Source organism: Ambystoma mexicanum, chromosome 11, assembly GCF_040938575.1.
Source record: "Ambystoma mexicanum isolate Mex_15411 chromosome 11, UKY_AmexF1_1, whole genome shotgun sequence".
NCBI classification, from domain to species: Eukaryota; Metazoa; Chordata; class Amphibia; order Caudata; family Ambystomatidae; genus Ambystoma; species Ambystoma mexicanum.
This window is the reverse complement of record NC_090934.1, coordinates 1,015,034,592-1,015,055,541: the sequence shown is the minus strand read 5'-3', so window position 1 is coordinate 1,015,055,541 and position 20,950 is coordinate 1,015,034,592. Positions and strand designations below refer to the sequence as shown.

Below are 20,950 nucleotides of genomic sequence, written 5' to 3'. Positions count from 1 at the left end.
TGGTTCAGCATCAGCTGACCCCTCGCATCTTCCCTTTCCTTCATGCACACAGTTCAACTGTAGCCATGTGCTTTTAAAGCTATTCCCGTGTAAGTGCTGTGTATGTGTGTCCTTAGCGATTGCTGCACGCTTCTGGAGAAGCCGCCTATGAGCAGCCATGGTCTTTTTTAATTTACCTTCAGTACTTTTGAATCTTTGCACACTATGTTTTACTGACTTATTTCGGCATGGGAGCTGTGTGCTACACAACAGGTGAAGGGGAGTCATTTCTGTATTGTGTGATACATTTTACCTCTATTCAATTTGAAAATATCGATAGTCCGCTGTTCAGGGAGCAAAAGTTAGAAGATAATTGAACATTTTTCAACTTCTGTGAGCCTTCTTGGCTCCGCACCTTAGCCAGTGCACTCCACGTGCAGCCCATCTTCACCAAACCATTGCCTTCTCCGGCACACCCCCACAATCTTGCGCATGTGTCTTCCACACACCGCCTCTGGGTCACCTATTCTCCAAATCCAAAACCACACCACTATCTCCTCACCATCAAAACTCTGTGTCCTATGCATCAATCCGAAGGTGACGTCACCAAACTAAAAACACAGTGCAAATGAACAGACAAATGTGCATACACAGAACAATAACCCATTTCTCCCAACCCCACAAAAGTCCCAAAATAAAACCCCACAATCCCCACAGCTGTCTTCCTGTCTCAACTGGAACAAGGTAAACCACAATAAAAACTCTTATAATTGGACTGCACACGCAGCGTTGCCTCACTTGTGGTACGCACCTCACCAGGGGACCTTAACCAGCCAACTATCATCCACTCACTGAACTAAAACGCTCAATTAGCAGGGAACCTCATCTACTCATTGATCTATAACGTCAATTCATAGGAAATCCAGACCCCGTACATGAAATCACCATCCAGACCAATCAGCGCGGCACTCCTGTTCTATATGTAGGGAGTCACTACCCCACCCAATAAGCTCAAAAACACAAGAAGGGACCACTGCCACCGCCCCAGTCCCAACTACAATTCACGTGCCGATCACCACCAATGCGCCGAATTTTGCGACAATGTACAACCTCCCACCACCCAATTTACAGTGCCTCCCCCAGTTTCTACCCAAACAAAAGAACTTAACATTTCTGCAACATACTGATCAACAATGCATCATAATACTTTAAACATTTCCCCCCTCAAAGCCCATGTTGCTGGTTGACTTACTATTTCCTATGCTGCACTGGCACTTGCTCTGCTGCTGGACACCCCCTCAAGGTGCTTCACCGGACCCCTTCTCCTGCAGGGCTCTCACCTGCCCTCAAGCGGGGTATTTCCAAGTGGCCCCCGAAGCCTTTAGCCGGTTACGCGTTTTCCTGTGGTCTTCAGGTGCAGGCGAGGGTCCCACAGCTTCCTTGAGTCGGCGGCAGGGACTGCAGTTCAATGCAGGGCTTGCGCAGGCAGTGCTCATTCACCCATGTTACAATGAGCAATGAGCCTCACAGAGGGCACCAACTTGTTGGGGAGAAGCTGGACCCCCACCAGGGCAGTGGGGGGCCAGCAGCCATACCCTCACCAGCTATGGGAGACCCCAACACCTCCCATATGGCCCCCAGAAATACAACAGAGTCCCAAGCAGGCAGCAGCATGTTCCAAACTGCGTTTATTTCTTGGCAGCAAAAAAGAAAAAAAACACGCAGAGCATCGTGCACATCGAGAGTTCAGGCGCCGTCTCCCCCGGGGCTGGCTTGCAAGCCAGCTTTGTAATCACACTGCAGGCTGCCTCACAGAATTGGATCAGGTCCCAGAAACCTAACTCCTCCTGCTATTGGCTGCTAAGTGATAGGTTACCTATGTAGCCCTTATAGAGAGCCTGATAATTGGATATTAGCCTTTTGCGTCAGTGAGTTGGTTTAGCTGTGCCAGCCCCCATTACCTAATTCTAACTTGTTGCAATATGACCTTGTTCCCATAACGTTTTAGCTGAACAAGCAGTTTGCACCTGGGCGCTGACTAGCTGGGCTGCGCCATTCTTGTTACAATTTATGTTTCAAATGTTGTGCGAGTCCTTGAGAAAATGTCTTTCTTTCCCAGAAAAAAAAAAACACTCTGGGTTGCCGTGATTTATTCGCATTTGTGGATAAAAAAAAAATGTTTGTCTGCAGAAAGCAGTCTTATCTTGAATGTGCGGCCTTGGCAGTTCGGGGGTTTTGCGAGGAACATTGCTGAAGGCTCCCGCAGCCAGTGTTCAGTGAGAGAAATAAACTTGGCTGTAATTTTCCTGAAACATGGCTTTACACTGTGCATTTAGACCATGTTAATTCATATAGGCATTTGCAAGCCTTTAAACAGGGATTTTTATGTTTGTAGATTCTGATATTGCAGCATTGATTTTAATGTAGCATGGAAGTTGCACTGTTGGTGAAGTGGGTGTGTTTCAGCATATTTGTCACCCATGGGTGCGCTGGGGCCTGGTTCAAATGATAAGTGCGCTCCTTGTTCTTCCTGCTGTTCTTCTGTATATGCGCCTGGGGTGAGGGGGCATGGGTTTGATCTTGGTTTTCCCTCTTCAACATGATATTTCAGGCTTCCAGCTGGACACAGTGCTGAAGACATTGACCAAGCCTCCTTGGAAAGTGTGGAACATAAAGAAGGCGATTCAGGCAGAGCAGACTGCATCCCTCAGGGAAGTAGCCAAACTGGTGGAACTCCTTGCTTTCTCAATCCAGGTAATTATCCATGGGCCCCTACACTACAAGGCCACCCAGCGCTCAAGATCCAGTCCCTCCAGATAAGGTCTACCCTACTGTCAAGTTCGACTGGATTTGGAGGCCTCAACAGAACTCAAGTGGTGGTTGGATTGCATACATGTCTGGAACATGTGTGCCATTTTCGGTTCTACTCGAGAGCTGGTGATTGAGTCAGGCGCCCGGGAGGCGTGCTCAAGTGCCATATGTGATTCCATGTAAATTGGAGAGAAATGGTTGATTTGCAAGAAGAATGTCCTCATCAAATTTCTTTAAACGTCTGACTAGTTCCATCACAATAAGAGCTCTCACAGGAGTTGTTTAAATGGGTGTATCCTTTTCAAGATGGCGAACATCTCCGCTGTGTATTATATCATTCACATAAACAGTACAAAATCAAAGATGTTGGTGTAAACTAGCCAACAAATTGTGGCATTAGAGCCTGCAGAAGAAACTTGCAGTTATAACGAACACCTTCTTTGTCTCTCCTTTATGGTCTACAGCCTGACCGCGTAGAGTGCAGGACATCTGATTTAGCTCTTGTTGTCTGTCTGACCCTGCATGGTGCAGAATGTGTGATTTAGGGGGTGGGGGAGAAAAACCTCAAAATGAGAGAAAGCAGCGGTGGTGGTAAAGGAGCAAAGGGAGGAAGAGGCGGTAAAGTGAACAAGAGAAGAGAGAGAACTGGCTGAGGACATAATGAGTAAAGCCGAACTGGTGAGGAGAATACCTAAAGGAGGAGGGAAGGAAGCAAGTGTGAGGTGCAGAAAAATATTAAAGAGGCGGTGGAAAGTACAAAAGTGGAAGAGAAGAGAGAAGTGGAGGAGAAGCCAATAGGTGAGGGAAGCAAATCAGTTCCGTGTGTGCGGGATCATTGAGTTTGAAAGGAAGGAGACCATCACTAGTGACAAGAAAGATGTAGAGAGGAGAGAGGGCCGGCTTAGAGAGAGTTTCTAAAAAAGCTCCTATGATGGTGGAAGGAGCTGTGACCAGACGGTTGCCAAAACCCCATAAAGAGGTTATGCCCAATAAACCAAGGTGAAATTAGATTCTGAGTAGGATCTTAAATAGCGATATGACTTGTTACCTTCCTGATGCTGCAGTGCTAGTGATGGTGGTGTCCAACGTATCGAGAATGAGAAGTAGGCAAACAACATCCTGATAAGAAAGACTTTTGAGTCAAACCAGAAGTATGGGGAACGTTAAAAACTCCAGAGACTGTGGGTTACTTCTTGTTCACAGCCAGGAAGGCTGAGTTTAAGGGCAAAATGGGTGAACTGAGGACCACAAATCTAAAAGGAAAATTGATTTGTTTTGTTCTGTACCCAAGCTTAACTGTGAACCCATATCCCTCAAATGTCTGTCGGTCAAAATTAAAACCCTTGACACTACAGGTCTGGCTTCAAGCCATCTGTTGATCAGTTAACCTTTGGTAGACCACAGGGTGGAAAATGATCATTGAGGGGAGCACTGGGAGCGGGATGAGCAGGGGGATAGAATGTCAGGGAATGCAGCAGAGACTGTATAGTTCATTATAAGCTCGGACAGTAAAACATGTTTAAATGTCATGGCACATCTGAAGCATCAAGAGCATGTGGAAGGTGGAGGATGAGAGTGCAAGGTGTCAGGGAGGGAGTCTAAAAGGAAGAAGGAGCAGTAGGTGGAAAAGGAGCATGAGAAGAGATGGGAGAGGAAAGAAGCTCAGGGGAAGGAGCAGACAGGTGCCAACATGGACCCAACCTTCCTTATGGGAGGCCAAGCACACATGGAGAACTGTGGTAGTCACTCCAGCAACTTGCACCTGGACCGAAACCTGACAGTGGGCCAGGTATTACACTCATGGGCTTGGAGGGTGGGCAATGCATCACACTTAAAATGCACCTTGGGAAAATCACACTGATCATCCCGTAGGAGGACAATCAGGCACCTCTGACCCCTTGCTTGTGGTTGGCACTGCATGTGACTCTAAAGCACAGGAGGGTGGCCCATGCCGCCACATGTAATCATGAAATGGGGACCGTGTTTTTGCAACTTAAGGAATTAGGGATGGCAATCTCTCACTCTAGGAACCTCCCAGAGGGTGAGTATTATGAATTCGTCTAGCACTTAGATCGCCTGTGAAATGTATCACTGCTCCTTGTACATAGATGGAACCCAGGAATTAGACAATGTTGTTTGTACAGCTAACCCATTTCTACTCTTGCACACCACACTTTTGCAACTTAGCGTAAGGCTCGGTCTCACTCCACACATCCTGCATGCACATATAACGCAAATACTATTGCACATCACCTCTGCCAGATGAATCAAGTTACTTTTAACAACACACATTTGAACTGTAGCTTCCCACATAACTCTCTATCTCCTTAAACACAATCATCCCTTTAGTCCATAGAATACCTCCGCTGTGCCCATACACACTCCATTTAGACGTGGGTGACTAGCAGGGTCCTGCCCACCCTTGCATAACTTGAATGGCTGAAATACACATGCACACATGATTAATAGCACATCCCAAATTATCCCACATTTTTGGACTCTGGTCCCTCCAAGGGCATTCAACCAAAAGCATGTTGGGACAATAATTATGGTGAAAGGCACTATAACAAATAAAACAAATGAATGAATGGAGGGCAGCGTGGGTGCTTCATTTCCAGAGAAGAGGTAGGGTTAATAGGGTTGATAGTGTAACTCTCCTCGCAACCCTCTGTCAGCACAGGTGCCATAATTCATTAAGAAAGTTATTTGTCGGTGGCCTGCTTCTCTTCTCAACCCCTTTATGTTTATTATGGTATGAAGGCTAAAATCTGTAATCTATGTGTATGACGTCCTCCATATAAATGACTAGTTATGAAACCATTGCAATGTGTTAATTAAAAAGAGTTAATCAAACCATGTGTATTTGCAGCACATCCTTAAAGGGGCACTTTCTTCCACTAACTCCGCAGCATAAGTTCATGAAGTGTTATATGCAGTACACATTCAAATTTGTGGTGTAGATGTAATAGTCTTACCTGAGCTTTGTGTTAGAGTTATATATCACTGGGGTGTTGTCATTATTGGACCTCTGTGGGCTGTAATCAAATATGTTTCATTGTAATGAAAGACATCCAGAATTAACCTGTTCTACCATGCAATTGTACCATCATTGCTGAATTCCAATGCTCTTTAACAGCCCAATGTCTGCTTCATTTCATTGTGCTCCCTTATCCTTCTATTCTGTCCCCAGTTCTTGTAGACAAGAAGGAAGATAAGCATTGACTGCACTTTGCTGTCACCCACAGGTGTTCTATTGGACTCACCTGTCCTACATCTGGGTCTGGGTTCTGCTCGTCCTCCATGGCCCTCAGTTCTGGAAATGGTTTTTGGTGCCGGGTCTGATGTTCTTGCTGGAGAAAGTGATTGGCATTGCTGTGTCTCACATCGGGGGACTGTACATTGTTGAGACCAACCTCCTACCATCAAAGGTATGTGAGTACTGGGAGGGCATGTCCTGTCGCTGGACTCACTCAGGTAAGCCATTCTTTCTGTTGTGTGCCATTCACTGATTGGTGCTGTGGAAGGGAGAGTGCATCAGATTACAATGTTTTCAGTGAGTACCTCTAGTAACAGTCCTGATTTAGGTTGGAACTTCCTCCAGAAGCCAGATTCCTGACCAGCACACATTGACCACCACTGGCAATTTTTAACATCCAGAAAGAGGCAACTGATCTATCTCACACAGTCCCTGTTTTCCTTCTATATTTTCGGTGACTACATTTGGACCCAGGTGACACATCTCGTGATCAAGAGGCCCCAGTTCTTCCAGTACAAACCAGGTGACTATGTCTACGTGAACATCCCGGCCATAGCCAAGTACGAATGGCACCCATTCACCATCAGCAGTGCTCCTGAACAACCAGGTACGTTGCATGACTTGTATAGCCGGAAGGCTCTCCAAAGGCCTCTTTAAATCAGTGGCAATTATTTTCCCTAAAAGCTCAATTGCTACGTTCTCTTGAAATTGTCATGCTTTTGTATGGAATAGAGAACAGTAAAATAGGAGGAGGATATGTTTAGCTAGTAGACCGTTGGTTATTGGGGGAAGGCAAGATTATTCCTTAATGTAACTTAATTTATTTGTTTTTTATATCCCTATTACAAGATAGTGATGTTACTCTGCTATACAGCTTCAGGGAGTACAAAGACATGTGCATGCCATCTCTGTGATTTGCCACATGAACCTCTATTAGCACCCGCTAAGGCTCCAGCAGTGTTGGTATTATTCTCTGTTGAAAGCCCGCATTCCGAACAGACTTCGAGTTGCACACACACACTCTGCCAAATCTGCCTCTCTCTCTACCTCATCTTCCTTGGCTCTTCCTCACCTAATCCTCCTAAAACAACAAAACCAATTTATCTGCTTCCTCCATTCTTCTGTCCCCTTGCATTTAAAGATTGAGGAAGGGGCAAGTACTTTGGGGCTCCTGAGCAGTCCTATTAGAATTTTAGGGTTATACTGAACAGGTAGAGTTCAAGCTGTGTTGTTATCGATCTGGATGATATGTTACTGTTCTTGGTTCCATTTTATGATGACTGTGGGGAAGTGTCGGTGTCTTATGTGTGATGGGAATAAAAAGTTGGGGAGAATGACACGTGTTTCGATTTCCATTTGTCTTAATTTAAGTGTTGTGTGATCCCAGTCATATTGCACATGTTAGTAAGTCTGACCCGAATGGATCAGTATCTGTATCGTCCTGTTTGGCAGGGTGGCATCCTAATCAGTGTGCGGATGGGCCTCCAATCACCTTAACCCAAAGTAGGACCACCACTTAAGAAGCGCTAGCACGTTTATCCATAAAGCAGGTTTATTGTATAAACGGCTGCGAGGGGCTAGATGATGCTTTAGAGTCAAACTAAACTGAGTCTCCAAAACCACACAAGTTGACATTTTATACATTTTGTAACAGTAGAAACACTCCCACCTATTTTATTACAAGTCATTCCCCCACACATGATTGGTCAAACCGATAAAAAAAAAATCCAATCTCCTCTAATTCCCAAACTCTTATTGGTCACAATTTTTTTTATTTAACTACCATCATCAGTTCATATTAGTAGCCACACCCCTTTTCTGGGATTCTTCTGTGGTAGGTCGTGACATCATCTCATAGTTACACCTTCACATACAAACATAAGTCATTACAACTTCCAGCTTGCCTGGTATATCTAACCCCAGACGTTATGCACATGGTTTGCAAAGACACTTTAACGTTATGCATAGGGGGCAAAATAAACAAGTTTCCTTTGACTTGGCAATAAATATCTTACCCGCTCTGACTTTCTGGCGTCCTTGTTTCACTCTAATCTGCACAACTACCAATTCAACACACATGGCCTCTGGCGCTTCCTGAGAAAATTGACCGAAACCTATAAAACATTTGTCAACTTTGCCTTTGAGCTGTCCTTGCACCAAGTTTATTGCTGGGTCACAAACAGATGGATGGACTCTCCTGGACAATGAGTAATAGGCTCCCATGTACTTAAAAATACTGCATCTCCTTTCAACAATAGTGCTAAACCATACACACCCAGAGTCTGCCTGTGTCTGACCATGTGATATTGTCACAGCTGTTCGTTGCCCTTCCTCGGCCTTCAACCTTGCTAAACGAGTTTTCCCAGTCACACAGAGTTCAGCCCGTCAGCTCAGGCTCCGCGGCCCTGCAAAATTCCTGACTTATGAGAGAAATTTGCAGCATACAAATCTGTACATTCATTATGTACCCCAACTGTCCCAAAACACATTTAGCTCAAGACCCCATGTATGAATGTCAGTGCATGTATGTTCAACACACGGGCCCTGATTCACAGAACGTTTTCCAATGGGGTTTTGCCATTAAAACACTTCTGTGAATTAGGCACACTGTCCTCTCACAGTGAGTTTCCTGTTGCAAATCTCTTTTCTCGCATGCACGTATGAAGCTCCTTGCTGCTTGACAGCTAGGCACTATGTGACACACCACACCTATATTGCATGTATATTTCATCAATGGTTTTGACATGTATCTTGCACGCGTCCAAAATCTAAAATGTAACAACTTAAACACAAAGTAACACTAAAAGTAAACACATATCCCATTCTCATTAAATACGCTAGATAAATGGAAAATTGCAACATTACGTCACCATCACCATTTCCCCAGTCACCAATATGGCGTCAGCAATGTAAATCCCTCTTTCGCATTGGGATCTTTACTGACCACCCCAACATCAACGAGGGGGTGGGGTAGCTGTCATAGCTAAAGACACTATCTCCATCAGGCAGCTTAACAGTGAACTATGCCAAAACTCTGATCACCTCTCACTAAAACTGTACCTCTCCCCGAACTGTTCCATCACCCTCCACCTCGCCTACCGCCCCCCTGGCCCTGTCACTGACTTCCATACCTCTTTGATTCACTCACTCTTAGACAATCTGACGGAAACCTCCAAAATCATGCTGCTTGGCGACTTCAACCTAGGTCTCAATGACCCTGCTGACCTGAACTCCGCCACCCTGCAGAAAGCCCTTTCAACCCTAGGATTCTCTCAAGCCATTTCACAGCCCACTCACAAGAAGGGTTGCACGCTTGACTGGGTGTCCTCCCACAACTGTTCAATCCTGGTCTCGGATATCGCTCCCATCCCCTGGTCTGATCACCACTGTATTAAATTTAGCATCATAACACCTAAGGGGGCTCCAAAAGGAACTACTCCTCTGCCTGCCGCTCTCTCGAGAAGCTCACGTAAACTCACCAAAGAGAACATTATGCCCCACAGTCGCCTCCAAAGCAGCCTTCATAACCATCTCCAGAGATTACAAAAACTCTGTCAGTCAGGCCAAGGTGGCATCCTTTAACACCAGAATTGCCAACGCCAAATCAGTGACGAGAGAAATCTTCTCCATCTTTAGGGAGCTTGAGTCTCCTGCTCCCCCCCATCCACCATACTAAAAGACACAGCATGGTGCAACAAGATTCAAACAGCCCTCCTGGACAAACTTGAAACATTGCATACTAAAATCCTAAACCACCAAAAAGCACTCTCGGACCATCTCCCCAATCATCGCGGCACAGCGCCTCCGACTATCCCTGAGAACCCCACTCCTGTGTTTAACTTCAGGGATATGACTGAATCTGTGGCATGTGCTCTCCTCAACTCCATCAAAGCCTCCAACTGTAAAGGCGATGCCTGTCCTGCTCAGGTCATCAAAGACTGCGCTTCTGCGCTCAGCCCAGTCATTACCGCCTTTATCAACTCCTCCTGTGGATGATACTCAGGTATTAATCCCCCTCTCAGGTGACCTTAACAGACTACCAGTCTGACCTTAACACCCTCAATGCCATCTACTCTACCATCCAATCCTGGATGGCAGAGAACTGGCTTTGTCTCAATAGTGAGAAGACAGAACTTCTACTAATTGGATCTTCAGGCACCCTAGGAAAACCGGGCGAGCAATACTCATCCTTTATTATTGACAACATCCCATTGCAGTCTCCAAAGTCATTAAGACTCTGGGAGTGTACATTAAACCTGACCTATCCATGAACAGGCAGGTCAATGCCGTCGGCTCTGCATCAGCATACCACTCCAAACTGCTTAACGCAGCTAGACCCTTTCTCTCCCAAGAAAACTGTCTCACTATTGCTAGGGCGATTATCGGCTCCAGGATCGACTACTGCAAAGCACTCTTTGTAGGGACCTCCCGCAAAAACCTGGCCAAACTCCAATTGGCTCAAAATAACGCTTTGAGAGCCGCCACAGGCACCTCAAAACACGACCACATCTCAGAAATCAGGAGGAAGGTTCACTGGCTCCCGGTCAAGGAGAGGATTGTGTTCAAAACACTGGCCTTAACGCACAAATGCCTCCATGGGCTGGCACCACCCTACCTAGCCCACAGAATCATCCCCCACACCACTTCCAGACCATCAAAAACGGCCTACGGCAACAGAATAATGGCACCCATCACACACAAAGTGCGCGCGGGCAGCTCAAGCTTCCCAAACATGGCTGTCACCCACTGGAACGCTCTCCCTCCAGAATTGCGTCAGATTGACTCTCACGCTGCCTTTAGGAAAGCCATCAAGACTAGGCTCTTTGTCTAAAGAGATGCCTGAAAAGCCATAAGTGGATGCACTCACTGTATGCCTCCCTGTATTGCCCAATGTAACTGTTCACTATGTATTCTATCATTCTGCACCAAGTATTTTTGTGGGGCCGCATTCTTGTAACCCTGAATCATGCCTTCCTTCATGTCCTTCATAGCGCCTCAATGCCCGAGGGCTGCAGTGCGCTCTATAAATATAAAAAATAAAATAACTAAATCAGTCTTTGTTGACCATCCTTTGGGAGTTGCAGGACTATGCTGGTTCATCTGTCTGGTTCTGGTGAATGTTAAAGCCGCAACCTAGCATGGATAGAGGTTGAACATTTTGCACGGTCTGGCATGGATGTTTATGCTTGTTTATGTTTATTGTTTGCTTGTTAGGTGCTTATACAGCAAATAAATTCTGTTACAAAGCACCCACAGTGTACCAGGGAGGGAACATGGGATTGCAGTATAATTAAAATATACAGGAAATACAGTGAGGTAAGGGACGGCCGAACCTACTATACCTTGTGAGTATTCAGAATGTGCAAGTGCAGCAACGAAGAGGGCAGTGGGGTAGGTGCTGGGGTGTCCAGGCTTAAGGGTGAGCCACAGATGAAGTGCAAGGTATGGTGAGTGCTATGCTGCTAGGAGCCGAGGTTTGGTGGAAAAGTGTGAGTCTCCAGTGCGGAGGGTGTGCAGAGGCAAGTGCTCAGGGTAGACCGAAGCTGGGGAGATTGGGTGTGAGTGGTCAGGGGACCAGAGGGTGCACAAGAGTCCAAGACACTGATCACAGCAACTGCGAGATTAGCAGAGAAGGGAAGAAGGGAAGGAGCAGGAAAAGAGGAAAGTCTTTAGGTGCTTTCGGAATTTAAGAAGGTCCTGCTCAAGATGCAGAGGGATGGGGAGGCTGTTTCATAGGAGGGATCCAGTTGAGGAAAGCCAACAACCTTCTGCTCTCTGTTTAGTGAAATGCTTTACACTCATTAAGGGTTTGTCTCTCACCCTGTAAAGGGTCTTGTGCTAGTTTGTCTGTTACGACCTAGTGAACAGACAGGTTTTGCAAGATTTTCTGAAGATTAGGATATTGTCATCTGTGCAGTCACCTGAGAATTGAGTTCCACAGCTGGTTGATAGGAAAGAGCAGGAGGATCTTAAAAGTACTCAGTTTATCAACTTCTGAAGAATGAAGGGCCAAAGCAACTCTGACAGAATTCAAATGTGTGACTTTACACAGATGTCAAAGACAAACCCTTAATTTGTATGAAATCATGCAACCAGATATCCTTGTTTTTTGTTTAATAATTTTTTATTAGAACAATAGATGTCATAGAATACCAGCACACCAAACAGCCTAGTAGTAATAGACAATCTATGAAAAGATCAACAACCTGTAAATCAAATAAAATCTTGAAGACGATCATAAATAATAAACTGTAATCTGCAATGTAAGAACCAGAACATTTTACAACAGCATAGTAAAGGGGGGGAGGGACGAAGACACGGGGGACACACAAGAGGCAGAGGGATAAGAGAGAAGGGAAATTATCTAACTGAAAATCCTAATAACAAAAACATGACATCTGATAAAAAGAGGATGATATGTATAGTATACAACAATGAATTCATGAACCATGTGTTGAAGCAGTGAAACTGTTCAGATATTGAATAAATAATTACCATTTAGCAATGTACTTGGGGAAAAGAGATTTGTCTTTGTTAAGTTTATATCCAGACACAATGCTGAATTGGTGAAGTATATCAAGTAATTGGGAGAGGTGGTGTTTGGGATTTTTAATAAAAATAAGTACAACATCAGCATAAGCAGCAATTTTACACCGTCTAGATACACCTCAGCCCATGAGCCCAGGTGAATTGATCGCGCATCTCTCAATTTGCCACAGAACAGTACCAAATGTTTGAGAGTCTCCACCTCACATGCACCGAGTCTGCAAGCTGTGTCTAAGGATGTATTACAATCCCATTCTTTAAGCCGCTCTTTAGTTTTGAAGGCGTTCAATCTAAACAGCATAAACACTCTCCTTGCGTTTGCACTCGGGAACAGGTCTATGTACCTTTGAAGTTCATTAAGCGCCCTTGCTTCAGTCGGTGCAGTGGCCATCAGAGTGTTGGCAGATCTTTGTGCACATGTCGCCGCCCAGTCAGCATGCCAGATTTTTAGCTTTGCAGCATCAGGATTGTCGTGTAATGTTTCTAAATTAATATCGAACTCCACGAGAAGATCTTCACAGCGTTTGGCCCACATTGATACCATGTTATTTCCCTCAGAGGATACATCATGTAGGATCTGAAACTGCGGAATGTTCTCGCGTTTTCGTGTTTTGCGAAATAGGGACAAGAGGTTCCAACAAATTCTATCATGCAATGAGGTTAGTGCCAGTTCATACCTTATACATGTCGTGGACAGTCCCTTTGGCAGGCTCAATGCTTTGGACCAGAAAGTATTCTCCAATGTGGACCACAAGGACTCGGGACATCCCAGCGCATTTTCAGCTCCATACGTTAGAATTGGAGAGACCTTTTGTTGGTAAAAGTTTCGGACTGGAATTAGAGAAAACCTTCCAAATTTTTTATTTAGAAGAAGTGCTTGATTGACAAGTTGGTGACATTTCCTCCTGATTTCAGTGATCCACGGACCGTCGTTTATAGTAGAGCTTATCCACATGCCTAGATATTTTACGCTGCTTGACAAGCCTAACGAATCATGGCCAAGCTTCCATGTAACTTCACTTTTGGTTTTGTTTCGAGCTGTTCTCAAGTTGTTAAGCACCATGATTTCACATTTGGAGGTATTAATCTCCAGTTGATTCTTGGTCACATATGTTTGTACTGCATCTAACTTTCTCTTGAGGTCAATAGCTGTTATCTCTAGTACAATCAAATCATCTGCGTATAACAGCCAACTGATGTGAGACATGTGGAGTTTGGGAGGAAAAGATCACACAGAATTTATGGCGTCCCCAATGTCTGATATAAAGAGGCTAAAGATGGCGGCGGCCAATGGGCATCCCTGCTTCCCACCCTTGTGCGTCTTGATCTCTTTGAAGAGCGTTCCTGCTTGGTCTAGTCGGATAAGGATCAATGTTTCTGTGTGTAGATCTTTAATTGCATTTGACAAACCAGCTGGACAGCCCCATAGTCACAACTTGTTCCACAGAATTTCACGATTAATAGTGTCAAACTCATGGGAGAAGTCGATAAAAGCAAGATAAACTTTAGTGTTGGTACGTATGGCCTTCATCTTCAGCAAGTTTAGAATAAGTAGATTCAGCGAGCATCCAACGTATTTAACAAATCCAGCTTGTCTTATGTCTACCCGATTAGCCTTTATGGACCATTCGATCAGTTTTCTTTGTAGCACTGTAGCATAGATTTTGCCAAGAACACCCAGCAGTGCCACTGGATGGTAGTTTTTAGGACAGGCTCTATTTCCCTTCTTGAAAATAGGTACGATTATAGCCGATTTCCAGCTTGGAGTCTGCTGTTGTACTCTTATCCTTTCAAACAATTCCAGACACACGTCTGCCCAGATATCGGGATGTTGCTTGATTTTGAAATTCGTTAGACCATCTGGTCCGGGTGCCCTGGAATTGTTTTTTTTTTTTATTATGGCCGTGATGTCTTCTTTTTAAGAGTATGTATCCCAAGATGATTCAGTTGGGGCAGATGGAATTGGGGAGACATTAGGTTTACTGTAAAGGGTCTCATAATATGTCTGCCATTCAGCTTCCGTCACTATGCAGGCTTGGAGTGACATTTGAGGTGCTTCAAGGTTATTAATAATGCGCCAAAAATCTCTACTGTTTTTGTTTTTTAAGCACATCAGCATCTTCTCTGCGTCATGCTGTAACAGAAGGTGCCTGTGACCTTTGAGCCAATTTTTGTAGTTTTGTTTCGCCAGCTGATTTTTCACTTTTCTTACTTGGCTCGGGAACATTTTGTTTTTACGGATTGTTGAACGCATCAGACGTTTCCTCTTCAGCACTTTTAAATCGAAGCAAAGGGTCTTTTTGAATGACTGATTTTTAAGCCCTATGTTTTTTTTCTTTAAACTCAGATAGCAGCGGTGCATATTCCACTGTTGAGCCTCCTTTGTGAAATTGTTCAGATACATACTCGACCGCATTTGTATCTAGCCGCAATCTGATTCTACTAGCTTCCACCACTACCTGTGTTGACCACTCTGAACCAGGCTTGTTACTAAAAGTTGAGAACTCAATTTTTAGCATCTCATGGTCGCTGTTGTGCACAACCTCTAGAGATTTCACTTGTGAGTGAAGGGCGTCCGATGCAAACGTATAGTCAATGATGGATGTAAGCTCGCCTCGTTGCCACGTTGAACCAGGTGGAATGTCTCCACTGGTATATCCATTTAGCATCGTGAGGTCGCAAGCTTTTAATTCTTCCAAACATTCTTTTGCAAGGCTTGCTTTTTGTGATTTTAGCAGCTTAAAGTAATCTATGTTGATATCACCGCAGATTATTACGTTTATTGATCATGTGGATTCCATCAAGTCGTCAATAATTATGGAAATTTGATTTATGAAGGAAAAAGTGCCAGCCCCCTCATGGTTCCAATAGATATTTACAATATATATACGATCCAAACAAACCTTTGTATCATGATATTTCCTAATCTCAGTCACCTGGATGTAAGATGAGTAGTTTGTCGATTTTAAGAGATGGTAGCCCGAGGATCGCCTAATGAGTGTCACCAACCCCGCCATAGGGCGACCCTTTTCTGATGTAATGGCAGGATTGAGAGCACTTTCGAATCCTGAGAACACAGGTAAAGTGCTCATCCATGTTTCTTGCAAGCAAGCTACATGGTATCCCCTGCAGCCAACTCGAATTGAGCAAATGTACAAATCCCCTCGTGTTCCATGATATAAATGTACATGATAGATTACAATCCTCAATCTGGCATTAGTTTAGTCTATTGTTATTCAGTGATTTTGCGAGCCAGGTCCAATTGCCTGTTTCATCCTTAGTGACAGGGCTGCTTAAAGGTGTGTTCACAACAGTCTTGCAATTGTTTACACCATTTATGGTAATTCTAATAATGTCCATCTTACTACTCGAGGCCTCAGGATGGGTTTCAGCAAACGAGACCTTCGGTGAACCAAATTTTGAGATGCCATGTGGTTTCTGAGAGACAAAGTTCTGCTTATGAACTGCCCTGTTGATGTTAGATGAGTTGTCGAAATGCTCATTCTGAACGATAGGCGGACGTTCCTTCACTTGTGTGAGCTGATCGATCAGATGTCGTAATCTCCTTAACGTGTTTCAGGATTGTCTCATTGAACCTGTAGGTTTTCCAAACCCAATGATAGTAAGACGTCTGCGGCCTCTAAGATTGCTCCTGCAATTATGTCTGAGGTTAAGTGCAGGATCACCTTGTCATTCCGTTTTTCGTCGGGGAACTCTACAATATTTACATCCTGAGAACCCAATGATCGTAATTGAGGAATGTAGTGTAATAGTTTTATCACATTTGTACGATTCAAAATCAGGCTATCACAAGGATCAATTCTCTCTAACAAAATCTTTGATGCAAAGGTGTTATTTTCATGAGTTTTATTTTTATGAGACTTTATTGTAGCAATGGAGTTGTCGGTTCTCTCCGTAGCGAATTTGTCCTTGGTCCAATGTAGCGAGTGTTTTGATGATGTTATTGAATCGTTGCCATGGGTCTTCTCATGCCCAGCACTTACCACCGCAGGTGGCAGGTGCTTAGGCTTCATAATAGACAAGGTAGTTCTTTGTAGGTTAGCCCCTATTAAGTCCCTTTTTTCTTGTAGTGTAAGGAACACAGGACTTAGCAGCGCTGAGTCACTTGTTGAGTCAACAGTGTTCTCAACAATGATTGAACAGGTTCTATCGCTGTTACACACAGCTCTGTCTTTGATCAGCCCTTCCGAGGAAGTGAGCACGGTTTTCCTAGGTAGCTCGGCCCCGCTCTCAGGTGACAATGTAAGAGTGACCTTTCTCAGTGATTCAGGCGGTTTGGAACTGTCTGATATGGACTTTACAGCGGACAGGGCGAGCGGCCTCTCACTATCATCACTTTCTGAGACGTTGTACACAGATAGATTCAATAGAGCGTCCGAGCTATCCTGCAAGGCATCATCGATCTGAATGACTTCCTTCTCTGTTAGTGTAGGCGGTGGAACAGTCGTCATATTCTTGTTCTCAGGCGCCTTTAAAGGGGGACGAGTATGGTGTGTGTCCACCTTCTCTACAAACTGAATCACTTTAATGTTTCGTAGACATTTTCAAGCCCCACATGCTCGATTCATCTTCCTCCCTGGAAGGTTTTTGGATTTCTTTGTTTGTAGTTTAGGTTGCTGTTTCTGTTTCCCTGTTGTCAGAGAGGAGTGAGTTCCGCCATTAAAGATGCAAAATAGTTCAGCGGTCTTGTAATGAGCTGACTCGACAAACATTTCCTCAGTGTTAGGTATCAGCACAAGGTTAGGATGTAATGAGGATGCTGCTACTTGCACGCTGAGTTGGGCCAAATTGGCTGTACTTCTTGCCGGAAGGAAGGCACTGTTAAAGGAAGTCTCAGCCACGTTTCCCGGCGAGACGATACCGTCTACAGTGTCAAGAACAGTGCAACCATTATTCGTGGGCAAACAGCAAGCAGCTGATGGTTTCATCTTTTCGGTGTTGGTCTCCAAGATTGGGGTTTTTACTTCCTTAGACTTTTGCGCCATTCTGATAACATCATTTGCAGCCTGCCCCGCTATAGACAAAGCAGGGGTAAGATTTGGGACGTCTGAAACCAAGCCCTGATCAATGCGTCCCGACTGAGCAACTATTATCAGTGCTTGAGTTGGATCGTGGAGGTCAGTATCTGAAACAATTGGACATGGAGGTTGTAATGTCGGAGATGCATCCCTATGATTATGACGGAATAGCGCCACAGCCTCTTTTGCAACCTCTGCCAGTAGCTTTTTGTCAAGTGCATCATTTCTTTTTTGATAGTTCACAGATGAGCGTAATGTCATCAGTTTATGAGTTACCTCTTCTTGCTTGTTGGTTTGTCTTGACTGCAGCTCTTCCAGATGTATCAATTTAGAGTTCATTAGTGCTACCAAGGTTGTTAGATCCTTAGTGCTATCATTAATGGACTCATATAGTTTTGTGAATGGCACCATTGAGATAGCCATTGAGGAGGTTATCAGTGCTTGTAATTTGTTGAATGGCACATGGTCACCTGAAGACAATGGAACCCGTAGGCTATGAATTGAGTCTTTGCTAGGTTGTTTTTGTTGAAGAGTGGCCATGTTAGACCTCCTTATTTTTGGAAATGGGCGATCCACAAATGAAGAATCTGATGATGAAGAATCATCTGAGATCGAATGAGCCCTGGATCTCAAATGTGATGTATTTAGTACACCATGTTGGTTTAAAGCATGGATGTTCTGATTGCTATTAGATCTTTTTTGAGAATCAAGCACTGTCGACGGAGAAGTCTGAACAGACTCGTGGTTAGATTGCCCTTCTCCTAGTCTCAGGCGTTTATATGTGACCCTTGGCCAGATATCCTCATTAGAATTAGAGAGTCTGTTATTATTTCTCTTTAAGGACATTCTAGTGCCAGACTCATTTTCTAGAATTGAATCAGGTAGGTGTTTCGGTGTACGTGCTTTATTTATTTGGAGCAGGTTCTGGAACACCCTGTTTACCACATCCAAGGAGTTTCTCCGCTCTGAACTGCCTACCGCTGTGAGTGCAGGGTCCTGCATTGCGGCAGAGCAGGGGGCTATAGAAGCAGCACTAGAAGATCCATGTGCGTCATTACACAAAGGATTACGGTCATCGAGCAAGGGAGCAGTACCAAATGTTTCCACTTGACTCAGTTGGTCATTAGAATCAACAGGCGCCAGAAGGAACGGAAATGGAGGCGCATCAGCAGCCATGCTCGAGCAGCCAACATCCAAGGGGGCATCCCCCACACCGCAGGCTGCGAGCACTGTCACCCCACCAGCTGGTCGAGTGGCCCGAAGCTATAGTCCCGAGGCGGGACACAATCCGAGTCCCCATGGTGCCGCTCGCATGTGGCATCAGAGGCTGCAGGCCCCCCAGCCGCCTCGCAGCCTAAGCCAGAAAACACAGCCGACGCGTGAGCCACCCCGCCAGTCTAGCTGCTAGGGGTACGCTGCACACCTCGCCATGTTCAACTACCCGTGCAGCCAGGACACTCAGGCAGTCTGGCGCAGCTCCACCTGTACGGGAGACACCCAGCCCCACCTGGAGCCCGGGACCGAGCCCCGACGGAGGCCGCAACATACTCGGCACAAGCACCGCATCAATCCGCGTGGTAAGTGCAGTGTTTCCAGTGCATATTGAATCAATGCTCGTCTCGTGAAAGACTTGTGAGTCAGTAGCAATTTCAAGAGCAGTGGTATAATTCAAGCCAGAAACAGTAATATCATGTTCATGTACCTGAGTGGGTCTTTCTTCAGAGTCCGAAGCACAGGAGTAGCGACTAGCTTGGGATTGCATAGATCGCTCTACCATAACGTCCTCATTCCTGGCACAGCGCTTTGTTTGCACTCAAGTCTGTGGGGACAGGAGTAATGTATTACCGGTGATCATTGTGGACTCTGTGTGAGTTTATGATTTTAGTGGATATGCTTCACCTCACCTCGCCCCAGCCACTCGCCAAACAGCCAAACAGAAATCACCTCGCCCTTTCGCCTGAGGGCTTGCGCCGCAAGGGCGTTCAAGGCGGCCTTTTGTAGTCAGTCAGCTGGTAATCCTTAAAGGCACACGCACCTTGAGGTAATCACAGATAGATTACAGGTAGAATACAGGCAGTTTGGCCTTCTCCTAGCTCCTCTGCAGGTCCACTCGCCACAGCCAAACAGAAATCACCTCGCCCTTTCGCCTGAGGGCTTACGCCGCAAGGGCGTTCAAGGCGGCCTTTTGTTGTCAGTCAGCTGGTAATCCTTAAAGGCACACGCACCTTGAGGTAATCGCAGATAGATTACAGGTAGAATACAGGCAGTTTGTCCTTCTAGCTCCTCTGCAGGTCCACTCGCCACAGCCAAACAGAAATCACCTTGCCCTTTCGCCTGAGGGCTTACCTAATTGTGAAAGATGATCAAAATCACTGATATAAGCAAGAAACTTATAATCCAAGGCAGAGACCACTAAACCACACAACCATGTAAGGTAAAATATAACCGTGAGGTGGAGTTAGGTGAGGCAGAGAGAAATATTATAGATGCACCAGGAGGAAGAAAGTAGCTCCAATGACATAAAATAACCAACTATTTAATAAAGTCAAATACCAGAATCCAGTACTTTTGTAGTGTGCAGAAATAGTGAGCAAAGTTGAGTAATAAAAAACAGCGTAGGCTAGAGAGTTTACATGACAGCCCTCCTCTGTGCTGTTTTTAAGTGCAGAGTATATGTATGTACATAGCAGTCACCTGTCTTATAAGTACCTTTCCTTTTTCCTTCCCTCTCCTGCTCTTTTTTTCCTCACTGTTTGCCTTCCAAAACAGTATAAGGAATAAGGGTGCAGGCGGTGTATGAGAAACATATAATTAAATAGGTTTCAGTAGTTTCCACAGCCGTGTTCAGGAGGCAGCGTTATTAGGGGAGGATCCACATGTAGGCTACACCGCCTGCACGTCACATCAAGAAGGGATGCCTACACTCACCTCATACAAGGCAGATACTTGAGTGGCTGACAGGTGCGCAGGCAGCGCCGCACTTCGCTTTGGGCACAGACGACGAAATAAGCTGCCAGAACTTCACGGACCGTAGCGGAGGTCAACACGGAGCTTCCAATGGTAGGCAGAGTGAAAAAAAGTGTTGATAAAGTTAGAAAATGCCATTATTCCATGACGCGAGAGACGGAGCTAGCAAGTCAGGCAGCCATCTTTCTTGGTGCCAGACCACGCCCCCATCCTTGTTTTTTAATCATTATTGGGGTATTCATCAAGCGCAGACTTAGCTTCAGAAACAACAGGGAACTTTACAAGTCATAGGGCAAGCATACGAAGAAGGAAGCATATCATAAGTGAACAATATAAGGGAGTGTGGAGCTAA

The 20,950-nt window shown here is 45.1% G+C and overlaps 1 protein-coding gene across 1 annotated transcript in view; it reads left to right on the top strand.

The window, feature by feature from the left end:
• NOX5 (NADPH oxidase 5) overlaps positions 1–20,950 on the top strand; it is a 420,178-nt gene that overhangs the window by 222,262 nt on the left and 176,966 nt on the right. Inside the window, exons 8-9 of the mRNA XM_069624234.1 lie at positions 6,036–6,218; positions 6,521–6,653. Coding sequence (XP_069480335.1) covers positions 6,036–6,218; positions 6,521–6,653 — 316 coding nt within the window. The remainder of the gene's footprint in view (positions 1–6,035; positions 6,219–6,520; positions 6,654–20,950) is intronic.